We start from the raw sequence: 25,557 nt of genomic DNA, 5'->3' as shown, positions 1-25,557 counted from the left end.
TTCATTGTTCTGGATGAAAGTACAGTTGTTACATGGCCGATTCTTACCGTGTAATTGCAGAGCTACTGCATGCTTCTCCATTTTCTGTATAAGAGGAGTTTCAAATCAGGTGGAAACTTCAGACACAGTAAGGCAACACGGCTTTGTGAGGCAAAACCGTGTTGGGGGTCTTTTACGTGTGAGCTCTCGTGGGTTTACTCAGCTTGCTTGTAGGAAGATGCACTGTATTTTCTGGGAGGATTCCTTATGTATTACTATGTAATCTTCAAAAGTGGTTTGCTGTGTAATCAGAGGGTGGAATGTAGGAGCCTCTGCTTCATATGGAGACATCTTCTGCTGTTCAGATGGGTCAGACACACAAAGGAATTTTTAGTAATCAGCCATAAATGACAGCTGTTTGGAGAGATGAAATACAGGTGAAATTGGGAAACACAAGTCAGACGGGCAAAATGCAGGGTTGTAATTGCCCAGCTCAGGAATAAATGCACAAAGGCACTCAGGCACTGAAAGGCAGCAACAGAGGCTGAAAAAGCAAGTTTAAAATGAAGTTATTGTTGCTGATTCTCCTCTCATTTTAAATGAGCTCTTGAAAAGCAAGGCATCCCGGACTGAAGGAGCTCTGTCAGCATAGCACTAGTAAATAGAGAGATATACATTTCCTTTTTATATCTTATTTTTTTCATTTTGGCTTTTCCCAAATATGTGAATGCTTCTGTTTACCTTTATTTATCATGTGTGTCATGCTGCAGATCGGCAAGTTAGGGACTGATACTTGGCTATATAGCTAAAGAGCTGAAGTTTAGCAAACCAGGATTCTGTTGCTTGTGGGACGAAATATCTTCTGTCATCAAACCATGTCATCTTCAGTTTCCTACAGTAAAGGAGGTCCATTCCTCATGCATTCAAATGGAAGGGAAAGGTGTTCATATATCAGAAATAACAGAGGAGCCGCTTAGAATAGAGATAAGGATGCATATGGCCACAGGATGTCTGAGTGAGAGAACAGGCCAACTCTCAAAAGTACCTTCAGCCCCATCTGTCAGTGTGTTTGGTCTAGCGCTTGCGTCTGACAGTAGAGTATCTGCCATAGATGTAGCCAGTATTCAGTCTTCAAGATATGATGGACTGTTTTGGATGCACTTCATAATTCTAAACCCTTTCATTTCATTGCATTAGAATCTAACTTTGAGGGTGACCCTGCTTGGAAAATGGTCAGACCAGGGATCTCCAGAGGTTCCTTTCAACATAAATTATTCCATTTCTATTTGCACCTTCTCAATTTCAGTGGTAGCAGTCACTGCCTACATGGACCAGAGAAGGAGGAATAAAATCCAGATTTCTTTTGTCAGAAATTGCATCATAGTTTAACAAAAGTTGCTGTTAACATCAAGCAGCATAATTTTGGGTTTGTTTTTTTTCTCCACACTGCCGACAACATTTAGAGGACTATTCACTCGGGCTAATGTTAGTTGAAGGAGGCTATTCCCATCTAAAATTAATGGAGAGGAAAAAAGCTTCTCTAGAGTGGTAAGCATTAGCCACTTTGCATCATCCTCTGGAAAAGCCTATCTCTTTTGACAGACTACAGACAAAACCAGGGAGCTAGTGTGCATAAAGCTAACATTAGCATATGTGAATAAGTTCCCCTTTCCCTGCGGCATTAGTCCTGCAACAATCTACACTATTTGTGTTAATATTTAGAGCACCACTAATCAACCAAGTCAGTTTTCCAGCAGACTTGATTCTTTCTGATGCTTGTTGAAGATGAAAAGTTATAAAGGAATTTGCATGTTAAAAGGTGTTTGTCCCAGGCTTTGCAACATTGCACTTTCTGCATGATCTTAGATATGCTGTCTGGATTACCAGCACTTGTTCCACGAGCCAGCAGTGTGCCCTTGTTGCAAAGAAGGCCAATGCAGTCCTGGGGTGCATAAAGAAGAGTGTGGCCAGCAGGTGGAGAGGTTCTCCTCCACCTCTACTCTGCCCTAGTGAGGCCCCATCTAGAGTACTGCATCCAGTTCTGGGCTCCCCGGTTCAGGGAGAATGAGGAACTACTGGAGAGAGTCCAGCGGAGGGCTGTGAAGACGTTTACGGGACTGGAGCATCTCTCCTCCGAGGAAAGGCTGAGGGAGCTGGGCTTGTTTAGCCTGAAGAAGAGAAGGCTGAGAGGGGACTATGCCTATAAATATCTTAACGGTGGCTGTCAGGGGTATGGGACCAAACTCTTTTCAGTGGTGCCCAGTGACAGGATAAGGGGCAATGGGCACAAACTGAAGCATAGGAAGTTCCAGCTGAACATGAGGAAGAACTTCTTCCCTCTGAGGGTGATGGAGCACTGGAACAGGTTGCCCAGGGAGGCTGTGGATTCTCCTTCTCTCGAGATATTCAAGACCCACCTGGATAAGGTCCTGTGTAGCCTGCTGTAGGTGACCCTGCTTCGGCAGGGGACTGGACCAGATGATCCCCACAGAGGTCCCTTCCAACCCCTACTATTCTGTGATTCTGTGAATGAAAATGGCCTTCCACACAAAGGCGTTGTGAATGCTAGTCCTTTTTTTTAAGACTTTCTGTGTGGTTATGTTTCTACAGAAGCAATCAGTCATGCACAGAAACATCCATGTTTGTAGCTAGGGCTATGCACACCGTTTGTTTGAAGACCTAAAGGACAGACTCCTTCCGGGCATCCTGATGACAGAACTTGCACACAACGCTTTGCAAATATGCCTTCTTATCTGTAGGCAAAATGGTTAACATTTGGTGGCAACCAGCATACTGAAAATGAAAAAGGAAAGGACATCAAAACTGTTCCTCTGACTTTTACTTTTTTAGGATTTTTCCTTCTTTCTTCTCATACAGTCAAGTCCTCAGCATTGTCTCAGTAAGAAGAATAATGTGCCAGATTGTATCTTTTTTTTTTAATTTGCCATAAGCCATTGTGCAAACTAGGTAGTAAAATATGTTTTCCCAGTGTACCTACCAGTCTTTTACATACCTCATGAAGAATAATGTACTGGGTTAACAGCTTAAAATAAGGAATGGAATTAAAAGTTGGAGGAATCTCTAACATTCTTCCCTCCTCCAATAAATAATAAAAAAAAAAAAAAAAGAAAAAATCAACTAGCAGAGCCCAGTGGCAGCCTGGCATTCCAAAGAGGAAGAGACATTTCTGAGCCAGGAGTGCAATCAGTGAAACAGAAGGAACGACTCTCAAGAAGTAATCACAGTGCTTTTTACCACTGAGTCACTCATCTTTAGGCAAATCAATATGTCCTTGATTATCCATCTGTTTAAACATCAGCCCTCTGTATCCCAAGAGAACATGTTATTTTGTTGCTTTGGGATCCTTGGATTCATACTTATAGCTATGGGTAGATTCATTGTTCCTCTGCAAGTTTTCTGTGCTCTACATAACTCCAGTTTTCCTACTTCCATGAAAAAATTACTTTTTTCCATTCCATCAGACTTGGACAATTGACTAAATTAAGAATAAAGAAATGTGCTCCATATCACTAGGTCTGCCACCAGTCTCTGTGGTATTGAGCATCTCCCTTCATTTTTACATGGATGATTCATCTTTCCCTTCTCTGTCTCTGTCATTGTTTTGACTGTACTCACCAACATGTCTGCAGTTTCTTATTACACAAAGTTCCTGTCAACACTAAATTCACTTGGAACCGTAGATTTTAATATAATGCAAATGATAAACAATTTCTTTTAAAATTTAAAGCTATGCATGTGTGCCTGAAAATTCTGATGCTTTGCCCTGAATTCTGCTGTAATAAGCCTTTTCTGTTCTGTTTTTATTCTAATACAATACACTTTTTAAATAAAAAGGCATTTATTTAATTCAGTTATCTAAACAGTTATGAACCTATCTAGTAAATTTACAGCACAACAGTAAACAAGTGCAGGATACTCTGTTAGCTGTTACAAAGATAGTATTTTTTTAACAGAGAAGAGAATTAACCTTGAGGACAACACGCTAAGTGGAGTGATAAATTCATCATCCCTTGGAACTGAGATTGGATGTCTTTCCAAATGATACAATCTAGTTCAGCCATCAGTTGTTGGGCTGAATAATTCTCTACTACTTGAGTTAGTGGTGATGATTCTGCAGCATCTGTTAGGAAGAGAGCAGACTGATGATACTAGTGGTTCCTTCTGGCTTTAGTATATGTCTATGCTAGGCAGATTCCTTTAAATATCTGCTGGTAAAAATGTGTTTCCTGCCACTTTTTTAGCATATAAATGGAATGCACTCGAAACATCATGACAATACAGTTGCTTGCAAACTGCCACAAAACTGGAACAGCAGCTGAAGTGGCTCGTACCAGAGAATGTGTGTGTAGTTATTGAGGGACAGCTGGAAGAAGGCTGAGGGACATCTCCAGGGTGCTTTGATCTGATGATCATGCACAAAAGAAATTGCTGTGTTACAACAATTCTGAACAAGTCTACAAGTCATCAGCAAAAGCATCCAGAGGGCCTCAGAGGTCACTGGTGTTTGAATGGGCTGTGAAGCAGGTATCCAAAATCTTTATCACTCTGATGTGTTTCCATCAGCATTCAATAAACACTAATTATTGGGTAACCTTATTGATGGCTCCTGAGTGGCATGATTAATGCATTGCTGCAGCTTCAAATGTTCAAAGTCTATGCAGTGTCCTATGAGCTATATTGCTTCAATGATGTTTAAGCATCTTAACACTGGCACCTACAACTAAATCAGAGGTCAGGGAAGTAAATGAGTATCAGCCCTGTTGTCCATTTTTGTATCCTGGATTGTGAGTCTTATGCTTTCTCCTAGGAAGGGAAGTACCATGCATGATTTCAAATTCTTTGTTTATGCAAAACATACTGTTGTATTAAATTCAGTGTTGGCTCAACAAAGCCTGTCCATGGCTCTTCTAAATGAAGCACAGTGTGGTTCAGGGAATAGCAGCATACCACCCAGCCTTTGACTGCTCTGAAGAAGAAACGCACTGTGCAGTAATTTCTTTAAATTTAATGTACTTTGATACCCAAGTGAGCTGCACTGGATGCATTTTGGGAGCATACGTGCATCCAAATCCCTGTTGATTCTATCTCACTGGTTGAGATGTCTGTAGAGCCACTGTGGAAACTTCTCTCCCACTGTGATAACTTTTAGACTAGAAGGTAGATTCAAGGGCATAAGGGTCTGTAAGATCATAAACTTTATGTAACTATATAAACATGTTCAATCTTAAGTCCTTACCTGATGCATTGACCCCATCCTTTGCTGTAGACTACGTAGAAGGAACAAGAAATGCAAGTGTGATTGTTGTTCTAGAGACTTAAATTGAAGTAGTACATCACCGAATTGAAGCAATCCGCATGACGTCTATCCTATTGCACTTTGCTTTCCTGAAGGTTTTAGATTAGTTCTAAATGTGGCCTTTCACAGTTGAATAACATTTGAATAATGCCCCTCTGAACAATGAGAATAATGACTGAAACTTTGTAGAAGACTAGAATTCCTTCAAATACACCTGCAGTGCTAGTAAAATACAATTTATCAGCAATAAACTTATTCAGTATAAATTAATGGGGATAAGAAGAAGGACTTGCCTGCGTTTATTTTAAATTACATTGTATCGTCTTCAGAAAGAGTTGTCTTTACCCACTTTGATTGTGTTATGTTTATAGTTTAAACTGTGTTTTTGGAATGTTGTGTTCTTAGAGGAAATCGAGATAAATTAAAAAAAAAGATAATGAAGATGAGGAACAAATTATCTCTAAAAATCTTTAAATGGTTCATCAGTACAAAATCTGGTTTTTAAGTGCATTGGTGTTTTTTTGTGTGTGAATAAATCCTATTTCAAGGGGTCAGGGTGAAACACCATGAACGGGGTTAGTTTTAACCATCTCATTGAAACACCAGGAAGTGTAAGAGGCAAGAAGTCAGTATGTGCGAAGAAACTATCAGGAGGCTTAACCAGCTTCTCGGGGAATTTGAGGTTAATTTGAATCAAACCCAGGGCTTTTGGAGATGTCCTGAGCTAGTTTTCCAGCTCCATATGGGGTTTTTTTAGGTCAGTGCTGTGGTGTGAGTTGAGTTGCTTTGGTCAGATCTGTGTCCAGGAAGAAGAAGTGGAGCTTTCATGGAAGTTAGAGGTGAGAGGAAGAGAGCTTTTTGTGTTGTTAATATAAGAATACCAAAATCGGTAGATCTAACCAGCAAATAAACTTAGACTCCATGCCATATTCCATTATAACTTTAGGGGAAATTTCTTAAGTGAAAGAAAAATAATGGGAACTACTATCTTGCTCAATATATTTCCCTCATGTCACTTTCATCATGCAATTTAAATCGCCTTTTCTTTGGCCAGGTTCCAAATTCCCATGTGCATAATTTTTTTTGCATGAGATGAAATCAGTGCATAAAATTGAATATCCTCATCAGCATAGGAAGCACATGGAACTACCACACGATTCAAGATCAGTATGTGCAGAAGCATTAGAACCAAATGGTTCATCAGAATATCCAATTAGCTTAAATGCTCAGTGATGAAACATCATGGGCGCCCTGGTTAAGTCATATCTGCAGCAATTTGTATAAGCGTTAAAATGAAGCTGAATCTTTGAGGAAACTGTGTTGACAGAAAGCTTTGTCTGGGGAAATGAATCTCTCGAGAACAGAAGGGGTGATGGTAGGTCTTGACTAGCGAAATGACCCTTCAAACGGTATTGTGTCAGAATCGGTAGGTCATTCAGATTGTCATTACTTGCTATGTATAACCTTATTTTCAAAGTCAGGTGTTAAATGAGGAAACATTTCTCTGCCTTCTTGGATAATATATAGATTACTGTAAGCATAAGTTTTTGGAATGGTGATTTTGATAAGTATGCAGATAGCGGAACTACCTGCTAGCTCTGGGGAGCGCAGAGCTTGTTGGAACTGAAAAGGAATGGGGACTGCTCTGTTTAAGACAAGTCTGCATTGACTAGCCACTTGTGGTTGATGCCATGCTTTCTTACCCATCAGACAAATAAACTTCATTCAGCTGCCTCATAAGAGCCAGATTTTTGGCTGGGAAAATCTCAGGGAAAATCCAGTGTTTGTAAAGGAAACACGTGGTGTGCAGTATGCTTTTATTGAAGTCCAGGTGCAATACTTTGGGAAACTGCTAACAGCTCATTTTCTTTGTTCTGAGGATGTGAGTTTATGTTGGAAGAGCTCAGCTTCATAGTTCAGTCAAACCCAGATAGATAAGCAGGGTCCTGTAGGTCATAAGCTCATACCATTGTTGATTACATAAAAATGACTTAATTTGATGCCTAGAGAACATTAGGCCCTCAAAGCTCATCTCTTAGCTACTTGTTTTGGAGTTTTTAAAATGCATGTAGACTGATACAAAAAAAAAACAAAGCCAAATAAGACTGCTGGTAAATTAGAAAGGTGAATCTTCAGTTAGTGTAATTTGTTTTAGCTCCATAGAAGTGAGTGAAGGTCTGAGGTTTTATAGTACTTGAGACTCCCACACAATTGCTTTAGGAGTAGTATTTCAAGGATGAGTCTCTATATTACACATTATTTTCTCTATAGTTTTTCAGTGGAGACATGAAATGTACGTAAATTGTGAGAAGATTTTGTTCTTCACAGTGAGTTTTTGTTGATTGAAGATACTGCTCACTAAGAACTGTTCATTGGAAGAACTATTTAAATCATTTTTTTTATAGGCCAATTATATAATCTGTGTATAAGACATAGATTATATATTTTAATATATATATATATATAAAATACAAGTTAATATCAACTTTTGTCACCAGCAGGTCAAGGGTGGTGATTCTGTCCCGTACTCCGCTCTGTTGAGACCTCACCCAGAGTCTTGCGTCCAGCTCTAGAGCACTCAGCACATGAAGGACATGGACCTGTTGGAGCAGGTCCAGAGGAGGGCCACAAAAAAGATCAGAGGGCTGGAACACCTCTCCTGTGAGGAAAGGCTGAGAGAGTTGGGGTTGTTCAGCCTGGAGAAGAGAAGACTCTGGAGACACCTTATTGCAGCCTTCCAGTACCTGACGGGGCCTACAAGAAAGCTGGAGAGGGACTTTTTGCAAGGGTGTGTAGTGATAGGACAAGGTGTAATGGCTTTAAACTGAGAGAGGGTAGATTTAGATTAGATAGAAGGAAGAAATTCTTTACTATGAGGGTGGTGAGGCACTGGCACAGGTTGGCCAGAGAAGCTGTGGCTGCCCCCTCCCTGGAAGTGTTCAAGGCCTTTGAACAGCCTGGACTAGTGGAAGATGTCCCTGCCCATGGCAGTGGGGCTGGAACTAGGTGATCTTTAAGGTCCCTGCCAATCCAAACCATTCTACGATTCTATGATTAACTTTGTTGATATTAATGATGGTGTTCAAATGTGATAGTATTTCAGTTCAGAGACTTACAGAGCATTAAGACCCTGACAAACAATGGGAAGAACGGAATCAATGGTATGGTATTTTCTGAGTCCTGTGAAATGTAGAAAGCTGTTTTTGAAGCCTGTGTAATATGAAGCCTTATGGCAGAACCATTGCTCTGTCTTACGCAACACTTGCAACTGTAGCCACCTTGTTTCAGAGTAAAGTACAAAACTCCTGGATTGCTGTGCTGCTTTGTCGATGAAAACCAAGTATTAGAAATATTATGGTAAGATCATCTTCATTCCCACCATTCTGAATAGTGGAATCTTTTACAGAAGTATCTATTATGGGGAAAACTTGGTCTTACACTTAGGTCCACTTACTGTTTCCCTGTATTATAATAGCTACAGAGAGCTCCAGCAATCTTTATGTTGTGTAAACACATGCTGCAACAGATGATTCCTGCTCTAAAGAGCTTAGAAATCTAAGTGCAAGGGACGATGGGGAGGAGGTGCAATACATGGGCGAACCAGGAAAGAATAAAATAGATCTAGTCAAACGATGGAAGGGACCAGAGCTCTTTTACAGTTGTGAACTAGCACTTGGGTAAATTATTAAACAAGTTCTCATTCTGTGCAGTACAGGACAGAAAGGCAAAGAAAGATATGTGGCAGAATGTATCCAAAACCATCCAAAAAACAGAGCATTTTATGAGGTGAAGATCTTGAGAGCTTCCTCCTTTGGAGAGATTTTCTAGAGCTGAAGTAAAGAAAAATTTAGAGTTCTTTTTCCTCTTCCCTAGTACACACTTTCCCTTCTAGAAGTGATATTGCAGTCTAGGTCAGTTGAGTTAAATACAATTCCAGTTATTTTTCATAGAACATTTTGGAAAAACATCATTTTTTTCTCTCTCTATTTGCTGGATTTTTTTTTCTTTTTTTTTTTTTTTTTTTTACTAGCTGTCAAACTAAATTAGATAAACCAGCCAGGTTGGATTAATTTCTGTAAAATATTTTACTTTCACTGTGAATTTAAACATACACCTCTTCTTTGTCAAATGTTTTTTTTAACTACAAACATTTTAAAACATTTTATTTTTCTTCTACATTTTCAATGGATTATAGGAAAGTTGTTCTTAGTTTACAAACAATGTTTGTTGTGTTTAAAAGTATCTACATATTAAAGGATGTTTTGACTGTCTCAAATTGAAAATGTCAATGAATATAGCCCAAAATGCAAAAAATTACTCAAATCTAAAAATAGTGCTGAAAAGACCAGGAAATATGGAAGGGAAATAGAAGATTTCATGGCAACTGTATCCTGCTCTTACCCAGGTTATCTCTTAAGTATTTTAAGATGAAGCTTACACTATCACTGTGAAATACATGAGCAGGTGTTAAGCTTCTCACACAGGTTGGAAAACAAGTAATAGAGAGGGTGAGTAGCATAAAGCTATTGTTTGGTGTAGATCAGGAAAGAAGTTTTCAGATGTCAGCTATCTCTACTCCCAAAGATAGTAGTGTCATGTTGTGAGAAGGCTGTTTCTACAGTTGGGCGATAGTCTTGCAGTTCAGAGGGTTTATTTGAATCCCTGCTCAGCCTCAGAAGGTATTTGAAACCTTGGTAGAGCCTTTCATTTTCCCCGGCATTTCTGTTTCCCATCTAAAAGAGGTAGGTGGTAGGTTTCTGCTTCACAGAACATTAGGATTTAAGAAATAAAAACAAACCAATAACAGACTGTTAATGATTGTTAAGTACTACAAAGAAAAATAAATATAGAAGAGAGGAGAAAGCAGGAAGAGAATTATTCCCTGTTGAACAAGGGTCAAATCTAAGAGATCAATACAAGATTTGTACTTCATAACAGATTTGTCTCAGTGAAAACAGAAATACCAGATCACCACTTGACTCTCAGATGAAAACATACATTGAAATTGCAGTAGGTTCTTTTTCTGTTTGTGATTGAAAAAGAAGTATATCAAAGAACATTATCTAATTTCATTCTAATAATGAAAACTGTCATCAGGCAGCAGTGCTTGCCAAAGAAAATAAAATGTCATCTCTGAAGGGACTGCATGCATGAGTCTGTCACAAGAAGTCCCAGGAGAGAGAGAGCTTTTATAACAACAACAAAATATGATGCTGGGTTTCAAAAATATCCATACAAGCACTGTAATTGCTAAATGGGGAAAAATAATCCCAGCTATATCAGAACTGATATTTCACAAAAACCTAGCCTCCAAATATTTCATTTTTTCCTGGTCCAACTAAATAAACGCGGTCTAAAATTAGTGATACTTAGAATAAAGTATCTGAAAAAATCGTGACTGAAAGGGATGTTTTTTTTCTTTTTGTGGGGGGTGTCACATAAAGTGGAGGAGTCCCCCTTTGCTGAAGATGTACTGGTGCTCCTTGTGCTGCTGTGAATTGGTAAAGCGGAGATAATGGCAAAGCAGGAAAAAACTTCTGAAGCCTGATTATTAAAGTGTCTCATCAAAGACAATGAGAGCTTTGGACATTGGTTCCCATGAAGCTGATATTTCCTTTTGAGAGCTGTTGCCTTTTCTCACGCGCTGTCTCCAGCTCACTGGGCACTGCCTTCTGACTGGAGAGGATGATCCTGACAGTAGAATTGCTATATCCATTTCCACCTTCTGAAACAAACTTGTAAAGTCTTGCATTTCTCCACTTTTTGCCTGAATCACATGTCTCGTTGAGGGCAAGCACTAAGAGAGAGCTTGGCTCTGTGGGTGCTGTGCAACGCTGCGGCTTCTGCTGTGCTGGGGGGGTTGTGGGGTGCTGGGGGTGAAGAGCCCCTCCGGACAGCCGTGGTGAAAGAGCCAGAGGGAAGCTGTGGCACTGGGGCCATGCAACTACCCAGCTCTACAGTGGGGCTGCGGGCAGGGAGGAGGGTGCTATGCAAGCACAGCAGAGGCTTTTACAGGCTGTGATTAATTCATTCAGGATGCTGTTACTATCACCAGCAAATTCAGAGAGGGGGTAACCTGCTGAGAGTTGTGCTCAGGCAAGCTAGAGCGGGAGTAAGGGGAGAGATATAAAAAGGGGAAAACAAAATTTACTATGATGATTTTGGCCATCTGACCACCAATGTCGCTGGAAAGCTCACATCCGACATATCCCTGGTCTGGAAACAGAGAGATGTTTGCGGAGTTGTCTGGATTAGTCCCTGTTCTTAATTAAAGGATGATCTGAACTTTATTAAAACTTAAATTACTGAATCTCAAAGACATATTACTTGGCACAGAAGAAACTACTTCTGAAAGGGAAGATATTGATATCAAAGAGAGAGAATGACAGTAGCTTATGGTTATTAAGTATTTACTTTTGCTGCAATTACAAAAGCAGGTCGAGAAATGGATTTTGAACGTGAAGGAGGAAAAATACCTTCTGTAATAGTAAACTTCTTGATTTGGTGACCTCAAAGAACTTTAAAGAAGTCATTGTTAAATGTTGCAAAAAATTTTCTTTCATTTTAAAAATGAAAGTTTTCCTTAGTTATAGTTAAGGTCTCCTAAATTTTCAAACAAAAATGTACCTAAAATCTTCTACTTAAGGAAAAAATAACAGACTCACCACTGAAGTTTTAAAAGTGGATGCATTTGTATCCACAAAACTAAACGGTGTTTCTTACCCTCGTTATCTTCTATCCCCTCCACCTTCCTCCCTCTCTCTTCTTTGACAATGTTCAAGAGAAAGGGAGATGACAAAAAGAGGTGAGTTTGTAGCTTTCATATTTTAAAGTAGATTTCAACATATGCATGGTTTACTGTTTACCAAAAAGCTGTTGTAATTAGTTTATCCGTGTCCTTCCAAGGTTTTACAGTAGGGAAGAGGAGGGATACAGGGGTTTGCTTTGGGAATGTAGTGCAGAATAAAAAGTAGATCTCAAGGTATTTTACATGCGAGTCTCATAATTCTTAAAATACATTCAAATCATATTTCTGATCAACTGAAAGCTTTAAAATCAGCTTCTTTCCTTCTCAGTCGTTCTCATGGGCATCCATCTTTCTCTTCCATGCCAATCCACTGCCACTACTTATTAAAAAAAAAAAAAATTGTCAAGGTTTGCACAAAAAGATTCAGGTTGTTTGCATTTTATGCAAGATCTCTAGAGTGGTGTTGTGAAAAGACAGATCACAGTTCAAAAAGGGGTCCAACATCTTGCTTGCCAGAAAATGGGACTGACCAACCCTTTCAGGCAAGCAAAGGAGGGGAAATAGGATGATTCTGCAAGAAAGCTATAGGACTGACTGCATCTCAGTCCTTCCATATGAGAAATTTGAAGTTAAATCAAAAGAAAGACAGAACCCAAGTGATCCTCCCCTCTACTATCCTTCCAAGAATTGCCTGATGGCAACATTCACGGAGAGCAGCTGTTTAGAAGTGCTCTATAGCAGTAACATTTGTATATTGTTCCACACAGATGTGTCGAAGTATTTATAATACCTGTAACGTGCCTTTTTGCTGACCTTTCTCAGTCTGGTTTGGTATTTATCATGGAAAGATTTCCTGAAATGATTGATGTATTTGGATATAGTTTCTGTAACCAGACTAGGAGCAGGTGTCACATTTTTTGCAGGAGAAGGACAGGAGCAAAGGGAGAATTGTGGGTTTCCATGGTACAAGTAGCTTGTGCTGTTTAAACTCATTCAGTACTGTAACAGAAGTCTGGATTTATTAGAATACTTTTTTGGTGCCAAATTGAACCCCCTCTCTAGGGATGGCTGCTGGTACCTGGAAAGAGAATGACCTTCTAACATAACATCAGAGAAGGCAACCATGTATATCTGTTGTCAGAGCTAGGCTAGGCTATCAAACTGCTGTGTTATGGTTGTTTGTTGAGACGCATTTGGTGTCCACCACAAGTTTAAAAAAGTATAAGGCAGCCTTTCCACACTGCACGATTTTATTGCCTGAGCATGCCGCAAAGAGATAGATGATGAGTTTTCAGTCATGGCAGGTTGTTGGGTGTACCCATACAGTAATCCCTCAGGTAATACCAGTTGTGTCCCATGTCACACAGTTTAGTACTGCCTTTTCCATAAAAATCACTACAGACGCCTTTCAGCTGCCCCAGATGTGTCTTTTTGAGACTGAAGGAAGTAAAAACCCAAGTCACTATCTCAGAATTGATACAGGCTTCTTCAGATTAATTGCTTTATTTGTGTTTTCCTGTGATTCATGACTGTTTGTTTTTGCCCCCAGTTATTCAGTTCAGTGGAGTTTGGCAGGAGATGGCTACTTCTTCATGAAGGAGTTGCACCAAACAGGTTCTACTGGTAAGTGCAAAAACGTCTTCCTCATTTCCTAGACACAGCTTCGCCATACAAACTGAGATGTTGAAATGGGGACTTGAAGGCAATGTGGCTGAATGCAGTCTGCACTGCTGGTTTGTTGAGGTCAATTTTGAACTGGTATGAAAGGGGTGTTATTCCTCCTATTATATGTTTATACAGCACTTGAAAATGGACCCTTAGATCTAAGGGTGATGCACAACTGAAACATACTGAAAAATAGTCTGAAGAAAGCATTGATTTGGGAGGGGAGAGTTCTGCAATTTCCTGTGAATGTTTTGAGTTTGAACACAACTCTGTTCAACATAAGCTTGTTTCCTTTTTGCATCAAATACAAAGTAGAGGTCAATCTGGTCCTGCTACCAGTACGGGCCAAAGACTGCAGGCTTGGAGTCCTTGAGGATACCAGCATTTCTGCTATGGGTAACAGTGGACATCCTCCAGTGGCTGGTGTTAATGTTTTTAACTGCTGTTAGATCTACTTCAGTCCTTGAAAGTGAGCAAGTTAATGACCATTGAACTAGGCATATAGAGTTCTTCATTATGAGCTTAAAACACTGCAATATTGTTCCTAAGCAGCCATGCAAGATTTCCAGTCAGATTTCAAGCTGTATGGATCAGCCATGTGTAATTTCTTTTTGCTGAATCTGAATGTGAGTCGGTTACAGCAATGGCAAAACATTTGCAAGTTTGATGCCAAAGTTACCTTAAAGAAGTGTCATAGTTCTTTGTCAAGGATGCAAGCGTAATTCTTTGCTGCATTAACTTATGCTATACAGTTTGTATCTAAATTCACTTAGGGTCATAGCTTACATGGTTGTGATATAATCTGAGCATCCCACAATTTTTAGTATGTGAGGTGTATGCAATAGGTGATAAGACTTCAGATTCAAACACTTGTAGTGACCACAACCACTGAAAAATAACCCCTGGATGTGGGTCCAAGCTTTATTCTTCAGTTCTTCACTACTAGCAAATTTCTTTGCATTTTATATCTCATCTTCAGTTTTATTCATCACAGATTTACCTAGTGATTCTGGTGTACTGATTCTCTTCTTAGGATGCTGATTGCAGGCAGATGTCTTTGCATTTGCTTTCCATAGCAGTGATTTGCATACCAAGTGTAAAGGTCTGTAACCACGCTTGCAGTAGAATACTCATCTGAAACACCTCCATGCTGTCAAGCGATAGCAATTAGTGTAAATTCTACTTAAGTGGAAAAGAAAGCTGAGGAGCAAAGGAGACACTGGACTGTTTTCCTGCAAATATGGTTCTCATAGTCTAAATCAAAGATAACGTTATTTTTTTATATTTTGTCTTCTCTTTTTACTTACACTGGCATAAATCTGTGAGGCTTCTCATCAGCTCTTTCTGGAGGCACTAGTCCACCTGTGAGGAGATGTTGGCTTAAGTCCTGTTAATCTGGCCTTTAAAAGAGAAGTTTTTGATAAAACAGTAATCTTGAAATCAGGAGGAGCTGAATCAGATGATTCAAATGAGACGCCTGTAGTAGCTTCTAAACTATAGCTTTGTGCCAAAACCACAGGTTTTGAACACATCAAGATTCAGGAGTAGTTCAGTCAAATATTTTCTTTTAATTTATGAAAGAAGTAAAAGCTCTAGGTAGAATTTACTTCCAAAGTTGAATTTATATTTGGTCTTCAAAGGATACACCAGAGATTTTGTTTGCAGCTCCTGCTTTTTAATCCCTTCTCAGCACCAGTTTTAGCTGAAGCTTTTGCAAACTAAATTCCATTTTTAACTTAAACTTGTTTTTGTGTGAGTAGCACATATTTATGTATATCACTCGTATTTCTTTCCTGCAGGATTCCTAACAGGGTTTCAAAATGTCAGATGCAACCACACAGCCCCAGACATCTTGTTTTTTCTGGGCTAATAAAAGCAGAAAGTCCTAGAAATCTGGGGACCCATTCTTTGAGACATCCAACAAAATTGTACTCACTGAAGAGGGTCAGAGAGCTGGAAAGAATGTCCCAGTTCCTGGATCCTTGTGTTCTGTACTGCACTCCAAAACTTTTGAAGTTTCCCATCATTAATTACAGTAGTGGTTTATTGTGAATTGAGCTGATGGATGCATGCGATATGAATAATGATGAAAATGATCGTTTTCCCTTTCCATGGAGCTCAGACTTGGAAGGCCTCTTAGAACCTAACAAATATGAGAACTCGGTCTTGGAGCTTCAAAGGCAGAGAGTAAGTTGAAAAGATGAAAAGATGTTCCAACCACCCATCTAATTCCCTACAGCCATAAACAAAACATGAAAGTGCAAACCTGTATTTTCACCTTGAACAAAATGTCCCTTGCATAACACACCTCAGTGTAAGCTAGACTGTACTTCTACTAAAGTAAAAAGGTAAAAATTCAAAGTTAAAAATAATATAACTTGTGGAGACAGCGTTGCACCTTATTCTGGCTGATTTATTATGATCATCATCACCTTGGAAATCAAATATGGCTAGCTTCAATTATACGGACAGTCTGTCCTCAAAACCATCCATAGTAGAAAACAGAGCTGTGCATGTGTAATTGAGAACATGTGTGCCACAGAGAGCAACACTGGGCTTTTTTACGCATTTCCATTTCTGTGCAACCAAGTACCTGAGGACAAAATAGGCACTGACGTGCTGAATCAGAAGGGCAGCCCTTTGCACTCCAAGCGTGGCCACTGCTGACTCCCCATGCAAGAACAACGAAAGGGAACTGGGACACAAGAGGGTGCAGATGTACAGCTGAAATCCAGACTCCTGCAGCAACATCTCTAGACCCAGTGCTGATGTACGAGTTGGATAGAGCCTTGCTCAGTGCCCTGTGGTTTGTTTGGAGGGTTTTTTAATTAATTATTATACATTTTGGCTTGGAAATATGCAGAGTCTAATCAACCTGAAAAGTCAGAAGACTGACTTCCAGTTATTTTTAAGAGCAGAAATGCTCTTTCCAGTTATTCTTAAGAGCAGAAATGAGTAGTGAAGGAAAATGCCCTGAAGTCACAACTTTTCAAAGAAAGCAGACTGTGGGGATGCTGTCTCCTGTTCCTGGTGCTTTGTCTAGATCCAGTGGTTTCGAAAGGATCAACCAGGACACAGCTGTATTGTGCAGAGAACAAGGGCTATCTGTGGAGAATGAGGGCTATATTCTGATATCTAAGGAAGGCTGAGGAGTTGCTTTGATACCGACTGCTTTCAGGACTATCTAAACTGGGACTTTTCTAAGATCAGGAAGACAAAAAGCAAAGCCTTTGGCATCAGGCCCTCTTGAGACAGCATTTACTTAACGCTGCTTCTTTTGACAAGGAAGGAACATCTGGAAGACTTTAAAGCCTTTTAAATGGATTCAAATGGTTGATGAAAGCGAAGAGGCACTTTCTTGATTGCTCACTGATAGTTTAATTGCCATTTTATTCTGTCATGTTGGTCTTGTAAATAGCTTGTGGGTCACTCCAAGTCTTGTGAATAAACACCACTGAGCTTGCTAGCTTTAGTCTTGAGAAGGCTCTGCCTGCAAATGCTGTCAGAGAGGCTGTAGTGCCTTTTACAGCTATATTTCTTCTGTTTCCAAGAGAACGTTCTTTCTTGTTCACTGTTTTTTGGCTGCGCTGTGAAACACTCCTTCCTACTATCACCCCAGAAAAATTTAAACCCCTGAAGTACAACATTTAAGTAATCCGCTGATGCCTACTGCATGACTCTGAGAAACACTCAGTGTAGAGACAACTAAGTTCCTTGTAGCTCATAAGTATTTTGTTTGATTGCATCCTCTATTTCATTAAGAGGCGCTATTAACGTGAAAATAGAGTCTTTGTTTGTTCAGAACTCCTCTTTTCTCATTGCATTCATCCACCTGCAGCTCTAAGTGATGCCCTGACATTCACAGTTGTGATGAAAGAGATTGTAATATCCCTTTCTGAGGAAGATAACAGGTGGGGGATAAGCAGATATAAACCTTTAAAATGGGAGGTGACTGGAGTTTTCTTATCTAAAAACAAAAAAAAAAAAAAAGGAAAAATGAATCTTTAATTCTCTACCTCATGAAAAAGTTGTAAGAACACATTTGTGCTGGGCAGGCTTTAATGATGGGCTGCTGTAAAACTGATATCTCTAATAACTGCTGTAATTCAGGTATTTTATCACATACCTGTTTTGCATAATCTAGGTATGTGGAAGTGGTATGCTGAGGAAAGCGTAATCCACTCAGAGAGTCAACCATATGTATCTGATGGAAGTGTAACAGTATCCACACCGCAAACAACCCCAAGGCATTGCAGTTCTGCACTGTATCAGCAATTTTCATGTTTTTTATTATTTCTCTGGCAGGTGCTTGAGATTTTGCTGTTAAATGTACTGTGACAGAAAAATGCATGAAAGTTATCAAGGTGCTTAGTAGTTCTGGAACTGTGCTCTATGAAAATACCCTAATTACTAGAAAGGAGTATTCTAAGCAATATTAATTCAGCAGGGTTATGCAGAAACAGCAAGCTAATATGCATGGCTTATTGCCAATAGCACAATGCTTACTAATGTGGTTGGCAATAGGGGGAGAGAATTCAGTAGATGCTAGTTAGAAGAGCTGGATGAATGCTTTATCTAAATACTTCTGGGTTCATTTTTATGATATTTGCTGATTTTCAGCATACATTCCTATGGTGGTATTTTGTTGGCAGACACATTGGTTTGTAGTGAATACAAATGTGAACACAATTGGTGAATCACTCATACTGTGAATTGCTTTACTTTTTTTCTTGCTTTTTTAGAGTGGTCCGGTCATCCAGTCGAAGTTCAATAAGGATACCTTGTGACCTTCAAATCCAAACATTAATGACCAGTAGTTGAAAAAAAACCTAGTCGAAGTGCATCTAGTTCAATATGGCCAAAATATACATGCTGAAATTGCTTATTAAAAGCTAGATTTTTATTCTGGTCCTCAGATCAAGTCATACCTTCAACCAAAAATTATTTTCTGAAAGTCAGTAAGTCAAGGTATCATGATTAGAGCTGACCCTAAAAAGAAAAAAAAAAAAGGTTAAAAAGCTTGTTAAAATGTCTGAAAAATGTAATTTCTTTTTAATCAAAATGAGACATTTTCTGAAAAGATTCTCAGCTAATTCTAATCATAACCTAACCTTGATAAACCTGGGGGGGGGGGTGGTGGCCAGATAATAAAAATGTCTTAAAAGCTAGCAGAAAATGAACAATAGAAAAGCCCAGCTATCAAATTATACCTTCAAGTTATAATCCTTAACTTTATCAGTGCTATTGGTTTTTTTTTACTTATTTGAGTATTGTACCCAGACAAGCTGGTAGGAGATATACAAAAGAAATACCACTCCATACTTCAAGAAGATCAGAGAGCTTTAACGATGACACTGCTTGAACACCTCTGCTAGGAAGAAAGGCAGAGAGAGTTGGGGTTCAGCCTGGAGAAGAGAAGGTTCCAGGGACACCTTGTTGCACCCTTTCGATACTTCAAGGGGGCCTACAAGAAAAATGGAGAGACTCCACTGGCTTAGGGATGGTAGTGATAAAACAAGGGGTAACAATTTTAAAGAGGGTAGATTTATATTAGGTATAAGGAGGAGACTTTTTACTATGAGGGTGGTTAGACACCTGCCCAGGTAAGTTGTGAATGCCCCATCCCTTGAAGTGTTCAATGTCAGGATGGAATGGGCTTTGAACAACCACATGTGGTGAAAGATGTCCCTGCCCATGGCAGGGGATCAGACTAGATTATCTTTAAAGATCCATTCCAACCCAAACCAGTCTATGGTTCCAAGATTACTGTCTTAATTAGACAACAAATACAACTTGGGGCTTCTGTGCACTACATAGGTGTAACAGGGTGATTAGAAGTAAAAACATATTATAGTGTATCTCATTTCCAGTAGGGTCATATGTCCATGATGTTAATGATTCCCTGAAGAAATTACAGGAGATATGTCAGTGTGGTAAAAGATGTTGCTGTGTCTCCACTCTGTCTTCTTTTTTTTTTCCTGAGTGTGAGAAGGAGAAGATGATGGATGCAAACATTGTAAAAAAGCAGCCAACTAACTTTTCCCCTCAAACAATACAAAGATATGAATACACACTGAAAGGGAGAAAAAGATAAACTGGTAAGCAGCTGGGAGGACAGATGAGTAGATAGGGCTATATTTGTGTTTCTTTTATGAGCAATGTCAAAGAAAGTTAATCTTCAGAATAGAATTATGGAGGATATATCTTTTCTTTTCCAGCGGAGGCTAGAGATTGTATTTTAAAAGCTCTGACTGTGTTCATTGGAGCAGCTGAAAGAGCTGAAAATCAAGGGAAAAAATAGCCAAAGCCCTGTTAAAAACTTCATTATATTCAAGCAGTTGGAACAAGCCAGGAGAACCGTCTCAGTGTTCTTGTCAGATCTTGGCTTGGTGGGATTTGCACACCCACGCAGGTGGGCTGAGGCAATTTAAATGGCATGGTATCTGGGCTGTTTACAAATGATGCTGTGTATTGCTGAACAAGACCTTTTAATCACTGCAGGGCAACTGCTGGAGGCTGATGGAGAAGATGCCAATCAAAGGGCATTGTGGCAGCTTGTGCAGAAAATCATCTGCTTGATCTAACACACAAGCCATACCCGATGAGTTGAAGTGAACTAGAAATTTAATTAGAAATATATGTATTTCTTAGCTTAAATATGGTGGAGATGGACACATGCCACAGAGGCACATCACCGAGGGACCCATGACAGTTCTCAGGAAAACTGAATTAAACGACTGACTGATGGAGAATAGCAAGAGTACTAAATTTTGCTTGATTTCGATCTTTTTTTTTTTTTTTTTTCCTGAGTTGAACACCACACATTTGCTTCCAGTTTAAGTTTGGGTTTGGGAGAAAGTCAGACTGAAGGTCCGAGCTTCTATAACACAGGCTGCTATTATCTTTGCTAATATTTTTAGGCAGCTTCATGGCTGCCAGCCTAAAGATACAGATGAGCTGCAGGCAAGCAACACTGCCAGGGACCAGAGCGAAGAGCAAATCTGCAACCATGCCTTCCCTTGGCTCTTACCATGCTGCTGCTGCTAACATTACTGATGGTGAGTAACAGACGTCAGAGCACTTTGCCACCAGTCAGTGCCCCTGACATTTACCATTTCCTCACCAGAAAGGTCAGTGTTGCATCCTACCCAGCCAGAATGCAAGGAAGCACACTCTCAGCTGGCAGTGTTTGCTAAAGATCCCACTGGCATTTCAGAGTAATTAGTGAAAACCTCTGCTTACGGTTTTGAGACAGCGGGTCCCTGATGTAGCTCTATCTTTCTGCTACAAATGAAGGCTGAAATCTCTCAGATTTATCTTGGGAATTAGGATTTTATTCCTGTCTGGCTTCCAGAGATGCAAACTTGCCAGCCCCATGTGGGTCAGCAAGGACAGAAAAAAGACAGGCAGCATCTTCTTTATGTTGCTGTGAAAAGCACATTTAGACTCTTTGGATTTATGATAAGTTCTAGTTCTTAAGAAACTGAAATCCAAAATAAGTATCTTTCTTCCCTGGACCAGGCTGAGAAAATTGCCCGAAGTCGCACAGCAGAGGTTGGTATCACTCTGGTCCTCTGAGTCTATAATAACCAGATCCTCTGGTCCCAGTAGTCTCTTGAGAGAACTTGTGACTCATAATTGAACAAAGATTTGTCAGAGCAAAGTATAACTCCTCAGTCCCAAATCTTTAGTTTGGCAGAGTTCCACCACAGGGGAGAAAAAGTATTCTCAACTCTCTTTGATTGTTGTGGGGACTCTAAAAGTGGGGTTAAAATAGTAATGTGAATGTTATCCTAAAAGTCAGAACTGAATAGGATCTTATCCATTTACGTGACTCTGCCTGCTTCCTCCCCTTAGAGTCTTGTCCTGCAGTTGTGAATAGGGAGAAGAGGTACATCCACCTGAACAAGCCTTTTGGGACTGAGAGACCCTATTCTCACTGATGCATAGGTTGGTTTGTTTTGAGTTTCCCAATTCAGCCGATTTATCTTTAAAAATCCTGTGGAGATACTTTATGAATGAATACAGACTCCCACAAGCTCCAGCTTCTCTCCTGTCATCCACTTTCCCCCGTTAAAGATCTGCAAAAGTAGGCAGGCATCCATATACCAGGTTCAAAAGCTGGATTTGGCGGTTACTCAGTAGCAGAAGCCTGAAGAGCTATGCAGGACCCTGCGTAGTCTTCAACAGGCATTGACTAAGAAGCTGATTTCTTTGTATGCACTTATAAAGGGCAGCCCTTGAGAGGGTGAGGCAATTTCATAGTAAAGTTAACTGTGGATTTGTCTAGATCTATGTCAGGAAGATTTCACTGCTATTTTCTGTTGTATGTTTAATGAGCAGCATGCTGTGTTACCAGAGTTGGCTTTGCACTCTTGCTGTAAATGACTTCCTGGCCTCCTCCGGAGCATACTGACTGGGATACAGCACTACAAGATGCCAGAAACATGTCTTAATACAGTAGGAAACCATGATCCTATTAGACTGTACCAGCAGAGAAGCAGTAAACGAGGTAGGTTTGGTCCATTGTATTAAGGAGCTGAGTTCAGAGGCTGGTGACTAGAGGATACCTTCTTCCTTCTCTCCTTTCAAGCCAGGATGATGTCTTTAGTTCCCTGCAATATATGAAAAAGAGATATAGGACAAGAGGACTATCTTAAAATCAGGATCTAATCCTGGTAATTGAATTTTATCCACTCAGTTCAGATCCTCATTTTCAGACATTCCTCTCACCCAGCATTACCAGCAATAGATACCTACCTCCCTGAGAATTCACACCCATCTGTTTCAGAGTTTTAGCCAAGTGTTATCTTGGGAGCTTCCCATGGAGAGCTGTGCTGTTACTGCAGTGGGGGAGAGGGCTTGGTTGGCTACTGTCCTCAAAGCTGTGGAGTATGTGGACATTGTGAGGTGGAAGGCTGTGGATAATGCCGCTCTAGGGTTGCAAAAAATGATGATGAGAGTAGAAGTGACTCCCCATGGCCTGGAAATCACACCACTACCCCCGCTTACCTAGTCATCTATTTTAGTGCTAGCAACAACAGGTACCTGTTTTTCTGGGTTAGTGCTGTGGGTGGTGCAATGAGGAGGAGTTGGGCTTTACTCACTGCACTGCTATTTTCCATCAGTTCTAGAGAAAAGGTGACAAACTGAGTAAAGCGTAGCATAGGATGGATTTGGCCCAGTGGCTGCCAGTTGACTTGCACAAAATTATATCATTTCATCTAATTGGACAATGTGGGAACGAATAGTGCAGAGATGTAACAGGGAAAATCTAATTAGATTATTGTTAGGGAAGCTTTATTGGCCAGATATAAAGAAATGAAGTACTGATTTATGCCTGTCTGGAATCTGGCCCTTTGTTTCTAAAACATGTCAGGAGAATATTGTAAAGAGATGTTAAAGCTAGAAAGCGATCTTTAAAGTGTGTTCCAGGAACAGCAAAATCTGTAAAATTTCACATAATAGGGACTGAACTAAAGAAACCACAAGAATTCCCTCCCACACTAAGCTCCCTGGGCCAGATGCACTGACCTCTGCAAGCGAGAAAAGGAACAGAGAGTATCTATGAAGTCCTCATGGAGTCAATATGGTAGTAAAAGAAAAAGAAGCCTGAAGGACTCTCAGGCTCTATTTTTGTCTCTGCCACTAAACAACTGTGTGATCTTGGTCACATCAATGAGGTCTCTGTGCTCTTCACTAATCAGTGGAGTTTATCTGTACAGCTGAGAACAAAAATTTTCCTCAACCCCTACTTGTAGCTTGATCTGCTGGTCTTGTAGTTTTCCATAGGTCTTGAACAAATCAGTATCATGCAGGGAAGGTTACTTAAAGGTTGATTGTCAAGTACTTTTGTATCTTTGGACAAAAATCTCCCTGTTCAGTGCTACATGTTACTATTTTTATGAACGGCAATTAGGATTTAGAGTGTTATAGAAACATCAGTGGAACCAAAAAATTGATGCTACTGAGGACTCCATGAACGTCATCCACTGTTGTTGTTTTCATTCTGTCCTTTGAAACAAAACCAAAAACCTGCCATTCACTAAGATGGAATAAGCTGTCAATTTTTTAACATGATGGCAGGATGTGTCCCAGAGGCAATGGGGGAGCTGATTTTGCATTGGCAAGATTTACGATAAAAGATTCGCATGAGTGCTGAGGCTAAAGGAAGATAAATCCCCAAAGGCAAATTCTACCAATAATTGAATTACAAAGCCATTATCATGTGCTGAACAGAGAAACTTTATAGCTGTATTGTGACAGGATAAAGCTTGTTAGAATATTTATGTTCATAGGACAACTTTGGCATAAGGATCTCTGAGAGTATGTTCTCTCTTTCTCCTGTCTGTTGCAGCTAATTAGTCTTTCTGTGTAATGCAGTGTATGTGGAGATGGAGGTGTGCTCAAATTGGAGCTGGAAAGAAGGAATGCTGAAGGTCAGGAGACATCTCAAAATAAATAACACGTTAAGCACAAAGTCATCTGCAGAATGCAGCTAGAGTCTAATTAGAAAGAATCAGGAACGGTTGCAGGAAGGGCAAGAGCGGGCACATAGGCAAATGAACATTTTTAGTGATGAGGGGTGAAACTGGATTTTCCAAGTGATGTGTCACTTTTCTATTGGGTATTGCATTGCAGCCACTTCTAACCTACTCTGAGTCAGTGTCGACAAGCTCAAAGTGGCCAGAACCATGGGGCTCTCATTCCACCCGCCTTAGAAGAGTCATGCCGATACCTGTCCATTATCTGTCATCCTTCGCTTCATGAAGAAATCATACCTCTTTCCCCCAAAAAGAAGGTGGGGGATGGTTGTAGGATTCCTGGTTCTGCACTTGTTTCTTCTGAGACATGGGAAAGCTGCACAGCATCTCGATCCCCGTTAAAAGAATGAACTACGTTTGCACTGGTTCTGTCTGTGAAAAGGGTAGAGTAGCATTTCTGTTCTTCCAGCTCTTTAATTCTGGGCAATTTGCGTTGAAGAGAAAATAACCTCTAAAATAAAGTTGTCTTTTATTGCTTGGCTTAACAGAGTTTTTATCTTGGCTGCTGTGAGCATGTATGATACAAGGAATACATATGAAAAGTTTGCCATCAAGTTTCTTGTGCATGTAGTCCCAGATATGATGTGACTGTGTCTAAAGTCAAGTATCCAAAACCAAAGATACCCAAAGCTACTTTCCAGAATGCAGAACCCCTTGAGATGGAGCCCTTCTTGTCTGGTGCTTTGAGTTCTTTGTTTATGAAAAATGGTAGTTTGAAATTAAGTACACCAAATGGAAGCTTTTGCTATCTTGACAATGACACCTTTTTGCAGTTCTGAGTGGTGTGACTGCCTTGCAAGCCTCATCTGTTCCCAGCATCCATAAACAATTGCTTTTCTTCCTAGAAGTCAAAAAAGATAGAAGAGGTGGAAACCCCAGGATAACAGGGTCTCTATTGAATTTCCTTGGCTCAGAAGAGCTGACAGGCCAAGGAAACCAAGGTTTTAGAAATGTTTCAAACAGAGAGATCACAAGGGGTTTGTCACTACAGAAATATGCCAACTAGCATTTGCTCTGCAATGGGCAATGCCAGGCTACTTTTGTTTAGTTCAGCCTAGTTCTAAACTAGAAGACGATTCGCGGTCTTTATCCTCTGCTGCTTCTCACAAGTGGATGTACAATCTGCATGCAGAGCAATGACTGTGCTGCAGCCACTAAAATCGATTTGTGAAGCTCTCAAGTGCAGATGACTACTTAATAGGCTTGATGGTGGTTTAAATTTTAGGAAGCAACTTTTTAAAAGGACTGTGGGGGTCCTACGTATTTCATAATGTGAGCATTTTCTGTGTAAAGGCAGTGGGGTC

At 40.0% G+C, this 25,557-nt stretch overlaps 1 protein-coding gene across 3 annotated transcripts in view; it reads left to right on the top strand.

Annotated features, from left to right (window-relative positions):
* LOC104336537 (VPS10 domain-containing receptor SorCS1) overlaps positions 1-25,557 on the top strand; it is a 311,179-nt gene that overhangs the window by 195,372 nt on the left and 90,250 nt on the right. For all 3 annotated transcript variants that reach the window (XM_075423698.1, XM_075423700.1, XM_075423699.1), the window contains exon 5: positions 13,594-13,667. In XM_075423698.1, the coding sequence (XP_075279813.1) occupies positions 13,594-13,667 (74 nt within the window). The remainder of the gene's footprint in view (positions 1-13,593; positions 13,668-25,557) is intronic.

This window comes from Opisthocomus hoazin, chromosome 6 (genome assembly GCF_030867145.1).
Source record: "Opisthocomus hoazin isolate bOpiHoa1 chromosome 6, bOpiHoa1.hap1, whole genome shotgun sequence".
NCBI lineage: Eukaryota > Metazoa > Chordata > Aves > Opisthocomiformes > Opisthocomidae > Opisthocomus > Opisthocomus hoazin.
This window is presented reverse-complemented; position numbering and strand designations above follow the sequence as displayed.